Here is a 6,968-nt window from a genome sequence, read left to right on the forward strand (position 1 = left end):
CCCTGATCCCAGCGGCCGGGGCGGCAGCGCCATGGGCGACGCGGTGCCCCCCAACGCCTCGCTCAACGCCTCGGCCACCAACCAGTTCGTGCAGCCGCCCTGGCAGGTGGCCCTGTGGGCCACCGCGTACGCGCTGGTGGTGGCCGTGGCCGTGGTGGGCAACGCGGTGGTGATGTGGATCATCCTGGCGCACAAGCGCATGCGCACGGTCACCAACTACTTCCTGGTGAACCTGGCCTTCGCCGAGGCCTCCATGGCCGCCTTCAACACGGTGGTGAACTTCACCTACGCCGTGCACAACGAGTGGTACTACGGGCTGCTCTACTGCAAGTTCCACAACTTCTTCCCCATCGCCGCCGTCTTTGCCAGCATCTACTCCATGACGGCCATCGCCCTGGACAGGTGAGTGCCAGGGTGCGGCGCGTGGGTCCTCACCTGGGCGCCCCGCTTGCCCATCGCGGGGTTTCAGGATGGTGCCGTTAGATGCATCCCGCTCCGTGGCATTTCGGGTACCTGTTTCCTTCCCAGCGAGTGGGAATTCGCTTGCCCTCCCGCTCCTCTGAGAGCGAAATCTGGGCTTGGTGCGAAAACAAAATCATAGGATCATTATGGCTGGAAAAGAGCTTCAGGATCAGGCAGGCTCCCAACTGCTTCTGCCACTCCTGGCATTCCCCATGCAACATATTTTGGGATGACAGCTGAGCTGGGGGACAATCCCTCCTGCTCCTCAATCCCAGGTGAAATGTGCGCCGGGGATGCAGGGGGGTTTGGGCTGCTCTATGGGGGTCCATCTCGATCCCAGTGCGGATCCAGCCCCGGGGGACATCCCAGGGCTTGGGGACACATGGAGCTTGAGCCGGGGATGGTCCCGGGCAGGCGCTGAGGCCGGGCCCAGGGTGCAGGGTGCATCCCGAGGGCCTCACCGCCGCTCCAGGGGCGTTTGGAGGAGGCTGCAAGGAAAAAGCCTCTTTCGGGATACGGAGCTACAGAGCTGCCGCTCTGCTCACAACCCGGCTGCTTTTTGGGGTAGAAAGCTGGGAAAACGAGCGCGGTGCCAAGCTGGCCAAGCTGTTGCGGACTCGCGAGCTGCTAGCACCAGCGGGCATTAAAGCGGGAAGGCGCCAGGAAGGCCGGGAAGAGCAGGACCCTCCTCCGAGGGGCACTGGGCGCCCGGGCGGCAGGAGCAGCCGCCCCCTTCGCTGGCGGCTTGGGAACGCTTGGAGAAGCCCTCAGGAGAAGCAGCATTCCCAAACCCGCGCTCACCCTCCTCCCTTGGAAGCCTTTCATCCCAAGCACGAACTTGCTGCAAATACGAGTTTGGTTTTTTTCCTGAAATCCGGGACAATAGCGGGAAGTTTTGGCATCAAAGCTGGGAACAGCCGCTCCGGAAAGCGCCTTCTGATGCTGCTGCTCCTCATCCTGCACGAGAAGCTCTTTGGCACTGGCAAAACGGGTTGGATCCTTCCTTTTCAGGGGCATTTGGGACCGCTGGTGCCACATTCCCAAGCGGTTGTTAACAATGGATGATCATTGCCAGCAGGCCGGGAATACGGCGCAGGGCTCAGATAGTTGGGAAGCGGTTGGGAAAAACCAAGGCAGAGCTGAAGGAGCCCAAAGGGAGCTACCCCCATCCCAACTAGGAGTAGTTAAAGGAGCTTCTTGCTCACCTTGGGAATGCCAGCTCTCGAGGGAGGCAAAGGAAAGCTGCTAAAACCTCCTCCTCTTCCTCACCTTCCTCTCCTTCACTTCCATTTGGCCTCCCCTTGAAAAGGAGCCGAATGAGTCCCCGGATGCGCTGCGAGAAACACTTCCCTTTGCAGAAAAAGGAGGAAAAAAAAAAAATTCCCTGCCGGCTCTGCCAGGGAACGACGGATGTTTGGAAAGCGCCGGCAGCAGGGAGAGTAAATCTCCTTAATGGGGCGCCGGGAAGCGGGAGCCGCGGAACCCGCTGCCTTCGGAGGGGCCTTGGCCACGGACGGGCTCCCCAGGGAGCAGTTTGGGGAGTCCCGCACGCAATTTCGGGTGAAACGGAGCCAATTGTGGCGTGGTCCAGCCGGCTTCCCTGCTCCCCGCTGGCGGCCGCCAAGAGGGAACAGAGAGAAGGGGGAAAAAGCGGAAAACAGCCCCAAAATGCGGGCGTGGGGATAAGGAACCGAAGGAAGCCCGACGGGCTGCTAACTCGCTGCTGTGACAGCAAGAGGGATGGGATGGGGCTGGATCCAGTGCCAGGAGAGGGAAGACAGGCTGGGAATCTCATCCTGCTGGGAAGGGAAACCTCATGGACAAGAGGGGATCGGGGCTGGAGGCGCCTCTGCTGCCCCCGTTCCCTTTTGGCCTGAAACCTCCTGGAGGAGAGAGGGAAAAACGCGAGAGAGAGGAAAAGAAAACCAACAACCCCAAAAAGGAAGCAGTTATTAAAATGTTACATCAATTTTCATCTTAATGATACAATTGCTGTGTAATTAGGCGATATTTTCATAGGAAATAATGGCTAAATTATTTTCAGGACATGTTGCTGCATTTCCACCCGTCTCCAGCATCCTTACGGGCTCTGTTACCAGCCCAGACTCTCTTGATTACAATTTTATTTTTTAATGCTGGCACAATCCATGGCGGAGGGAACTATCATTATTCCCATTTTTTATTCCCAGTGGGCGGCCGAGCCTCCTTTTGGCCTCCTTTGGAGGCCGCGCCACACAACAGGTTTGCAAGGAGCCCCAAAATGGGATTCAGAGCTGCTTTTATCCCGACCTCATCCCACCCTAGCGCAGGCACCGCTCTTTTTAAGGCATATATATGCCTTATAATATAAGCCTGGAGGCTTATTTTGCCAGGCTCCCGTGGCCCTCCGAGTTCCCGTGCGCCTCGCCAGGAATCGGGTCCGCGATGTAAAACCGAGCTCTGGCTCAAGGTCGCAGCCTGAGCCCCTTCCCCAGCTCCCCTTTTCTCCAGCACTGCTCCAATTTTCCTGGAAATAGCCTCATTTTCCAGTCCTTACCTGCTTGAGCTGCCGGTTCAAGCATCGCCAGCCACTCGAGGGGGATAATTAGGCAGCAGCTTAGCTGGATTCTCCTTTGCAGAGGCTGATAAGGGCTGATAAGGGCCGCCACTCCCTTAGTGCATTCTCCTCCCATGCATTTCTACACAAAATCACACTCTCTTGTATTTATCCCTGCAAATGCATAAAAAAAAAAAAGGTGGCACAGAGCATATTTTCCATGCTTGGAGATGCTGCCTGGGGCCGTGGAGATCCGGCAGCATCCGGAGCGCTGTGAGGGCTCCCAGGTGCTCCGTGGGAAACGCTTCCCATGGGAAAGGGAGGCTCCTGGGAGCGCTGCCCGGCTCCGGAGCCGAGAGCTGGGGCAGGCTGAGGCCGCGGGGACGCGGCTTGGCTGCTGCTGCTCCGTTTGCAGGGGAGACGCTGCCGGCGGCTTCACGAGGCCGCTTTGCAGCCGAGTCGCCGTGCGCCCTGCACGGGGCTCCAGGGTCCCTCTTTGCAGGGCAGTTCCTCGGGGATCCCTGCAAAGAATAAAACAATAAAAATAAGAAAAGAGGGGTGGCTCACTGCGCTTTGCATTGCGCTGAGCGGCGCGATCCACCCAGGAGCCGCTGCGGAGCAGCCGCGGTGCAGGGCGGGCTGCAAGGAGGGCGGCTGAGCCCGCCGCGCCACGCGGCTCCTATGGATGCCATACATGGAGCTCCGTGTCCCGGCGCAGGTACATGGCCATCATCCACCCGCTGCGGCCCCGGCTCTCGGCCACGGCCACCAAGGTGGTCATCGGCGTCATCTGGCTCCTGGCCTTCCTGCTGGCCTTCCCGCAGGGCTACTACTCGGTGACGGCGGAGCTGCCGGGCCGCCTCGTGTGCCTGGTGGAGTGGCCGGAACACGACACCAACCTCTATGGGAAAACGTGAGTGGGAGCCGGGATGGGGCGCCGGGAGCCGGGGTGGGAAAAGCGGGATGCTGCTGCGGGAAAGGACCTGCCCGGCACAAACGTGGCCCCCCAAAATACCCGTTCGGCTGCTGGGAAGCTGCAGGAGGTGGCACGGGAAGGAATCCTTTGCCTGTTAAGGTGCTGCTTAATGATCCGTGGGGTTTCCAACAGCTCCTGCTGCTCCAGCAGCTGCTTCCCGCTTGGAGGCCGGGAAATCCGGCTGTTCCCCTCTGCGGTGGCCACGTGGAGGCTTAAATGTCGGGAGCTAAAGAGAGGGGGGAAACATCATGGAAAGAAGGTGCTTGTGAGCTCCATCCCCACGGAAAAAGTAACCTGGAGCTGGGCTAAAAAGGAGAAAAAGAGAAGCGGGGAGAGGAAATCCCTGCAATCCGGTCCCTTCTGCATCCCGGCTAATTGCAGCTATAATTAGCCTGGCACAGAGGGAAAGGGGCAGCCGGGAGCCTCACCCCCCGTAACATGCCTTTGGCCCCCTCTCTGCCCCGGATCATTTTACTGTCCCCAAAATAGAGTGCGGGAACAGGTGGCCCTTGTTAAACCCTGCGCTTCGCTCCGCCACCGAGCGCTTTTTCCAGCCCCCCCGCAGGGGTTTTGCTCGACCCCCGGGAGGAGGGAGCTGGATCCATCCCCGCAGCCCAAAACAGGGTTTTTCCTTTCCCACCGCGGGGGCAGCTGCAGAAGCGCGAGCCACGCGCGGCCCCTAATTGCGGAGCCGCCGAGGCGCCTCTTTAACGAGCAAAACACAAAGCAGCCCTGGAAAACCGGATTAGCGCCGGGGCGGGAGCGAGCGCGGCACCCGCCCCGCCGCCACATCGGCAAAATTCGCCTTTTCCCCCTCGCCCGGCTGCACTCGCAGGCTCCAAAGACGCTGCCAAAGGCACCAAGGGCAGAGCGGGCACCGGGCAAGGGGGCTGCGCTGCCCCCCGCGCCTCCTCCCCTGCGCTTGAGCTGGCTCCGGGAGCCAAAAACCTTGCCGGCTCTCCCAGCTCTATCCCAAGGAACGGGTCCGAGCGCTGCAGGCAGCAAATTTAACTTGTCCCCTTCCTGGGTTTGCAGTCTACTGCCTTTTATTTGCAGTTTATTGCCATTTACTGCCCCCCAACAGGGGAAAGCTTGGCCTTGAACGCGCTGCGCTTGGTTGCTCCTGGGTCTATGGCACATCCCAGGAGGACACCGGGGTGACAGTAGCCACGGGGATGAGGTTGGGCTGAAGGGATGGGCTCCTTCCTATGGGGAGGCCACATCCTCAAGCTCTTTGGGCGACCCAATGGCACCAAATTCCCTCCGTGACACTCGGCTCCCAGGCTGGGTTTTGCAGCCAGGGCACTCGAGAGGCGCCGTGTGTCGCAGGTACCACTTCTGCATGACCATCCTCATCTACGTGCTGCCGCTGCTGGTCATCGGCTGCGCCTACACCGCCGTGGGCATCACCCTGTGGGCGAGCGAGATCCCCGGAGACTCCTCCGACCGCTACCACGAGCAAGTGTCGGCCAAGAGGAAGGTGAGGCGCAGCGGACGCGGTGCATCCCGGGAAACCACGGCCAAATCCCAGGCCGGGGACTCACCTCCCTGCTGCTAACGGAGCAGAACGGCCACCCTGGCTTGGTTGGGACGTCGCCTGCTCGGTGGCAGTGGGGCTGGTGACTGCAGCGGTCCATGCCATGCCCCATGGGGGCAAGTGCCACCCGTCCCCACGCTGCCGGCTCTCCGGTGACGGGGCTCTTTCCCGCGCAGGTGGTGAAGATGATGATCATCGTGGTGTGCACCTTCGCCTTCTGCTGGCTGCCCTACCACGTCTACTTCACCCTGCAGTACTTCAACCCCGAGTGGTACCTGCAGAGGTTCATCCAGCAGGTCTACCTGGCCATCATGTGGCTCGCCATGAGCTCCACCATGTACAACCCCATCATCTACTGCTGCCTCAACGACAGGTGGGTCAGGAGCTCCGGCCCGGGGGGACAACCCCAGGCAGGGCCAAACGAGGGAGAAAAGCAGCTCCTGAGGGAGCTGGCAACGTCTCCTGTGGGCTCTGGGAGACGTTGGGGGGGATGTTCGGAAGGGGCAGGGGTGGGGGGGCGCCTGGTTTTGGGGTGGCAGCAGGGCGACGCGGCCGCTGTCCCCGCAGGTTCCGCGTGGGCTTCCAGCGCGCCTTCCGCTGGTGCCCGGGCGTGCGCGCCGCGCGCTACGAGGGCCTGGAGCTGCGCTCGGGCCGCGGCGCGCACGCGCAGAGCAGCGCGTACCGCGCGAGCCGCGCCGACACCACCGTGTCCTCGGCGCCCGCCGACGCCGACGAGGGCACCGCCGCCAAGCGCCTCTCCGCCGACGTCGCCTCCAACGGCTCCTCGCGCAGCGACTCCAAAACCGTCTCCGAAAGCTGCAGCTTCTACTCCAACACGCTCGCCTAGGCGCCCCGCGGCCCTTCCCCGCACCCCACGCTGCCCCTCGGGGACGTTTTTCCCGTCTCCCACCTCCAATCCCAACAGGGAGCCGGGGAAAAATCCCCTTGGATTAATTTTGGGCAGTTTCCTCACGGATCCTCTGCGAAAACAAGGAGATTTGTTGGCCAAGCTCTTCCATCCTCCCCCTCCTCCAGGCTGCATATCCCCATGGACATAATCCAGCGGGAAAATATCCTTCACCTTTGCGGGCCACCAAGGTTTCCGCAGGGGTTCGGACACAACCCAGAGTTTGGTTGCTGTCTCCCAGTTGTACGTGCCAAAAATATAATCACTTGTCTCCTAAAAGCCCCAAAGCGGCGGAGCTCGCACAGGATCTGGAAGCCTGGAGGGGTCTGAAAGAGAAGAGATGAGACCCAAACACGTCCGGCCAGCCCAAAACATCAATAGCCACCCAGAAACGGGGACACAACACATTTATTTGGTTTTCCCAAGGACTTTATGTCTTTTCCATCTGCTTTGCCTAAAACCTTTGCACGGGGGTATTGAAGCTGATGGTTGCTGTGATTTGGTTTCCTTCCCACCAAGCACAACCCTTTTGCTGCAGACTGTTTCCAAT

General features: G+C 60.6%; 1 protein-coding gene across 1 annotated transcript; it reads left to right on the top strand.

The window, feature by feature from the left end:
* On the top strand, positions 1 to 6,404 carry TACR1 (tachykinin receptor 1). The gene is made up of 5 exons (XM_026043446.1): positions 1 to 402; positions 3,717 to 3,911; positions 5,304 to 5,454; positions 5,688 to 5,884; positions 6,079 to 6,404. Exons 1-5 carry the CDS (start codon positions 32 to 34, stop codon positions 6,356 to 6,358), a joined length of 1,194 nt encoding a protein of 397 aa, XP_025899231.1. The 5' UTR covers positions 1 to 31; the 3' UTR covers positions 6,359 to 6,404.
* The last annotated feature ends 564 nt before the right edge of the window (positions 6,405 to 6,968 follow it).

This window comes from Nothoprocta perdicaria, unplaced genomic scaffold (genome assembly GCF_003342845.1).
Source record: "Nothoprocta perdicaria isolate Ctin4 unplaced genomic scaffold, notPer1 scaffold_103, whole genome shotgun sequence".
Taxonomy (NCBI): domain Eukaryota; kingdom Metazoa; phylum Chordata; class Aves; order Tinamiformes; family Tinamidae; genus Nothoprocta; species Nothoprocta perdicaria.

Bases quoted from the DNA above. Each gene is read 5' to 3' on its own strand.
- TACR1 (XM_026043446.1), top strand. From the start codon at position 32: ATGGGCGACGCGGTGCCCCCCAACGCCTCGCTCAACGCCTCGGCCACC. The intron at 5,455-5,687 runs GTGAGGCGCAGC...TTTCCCGCGCAG, and splicing joins AAGTGTCGGCCAAGAGGAAG to GTGGTGAAGATGATGATCAT. The intron at 5,885-6,078 runs GTGGGTCAGGAG...CTGTCCCCGCAG, and splicing joins TACTGCTGCCTCAACGACAG to GTTCCGCGTGGGCTTCCAGC.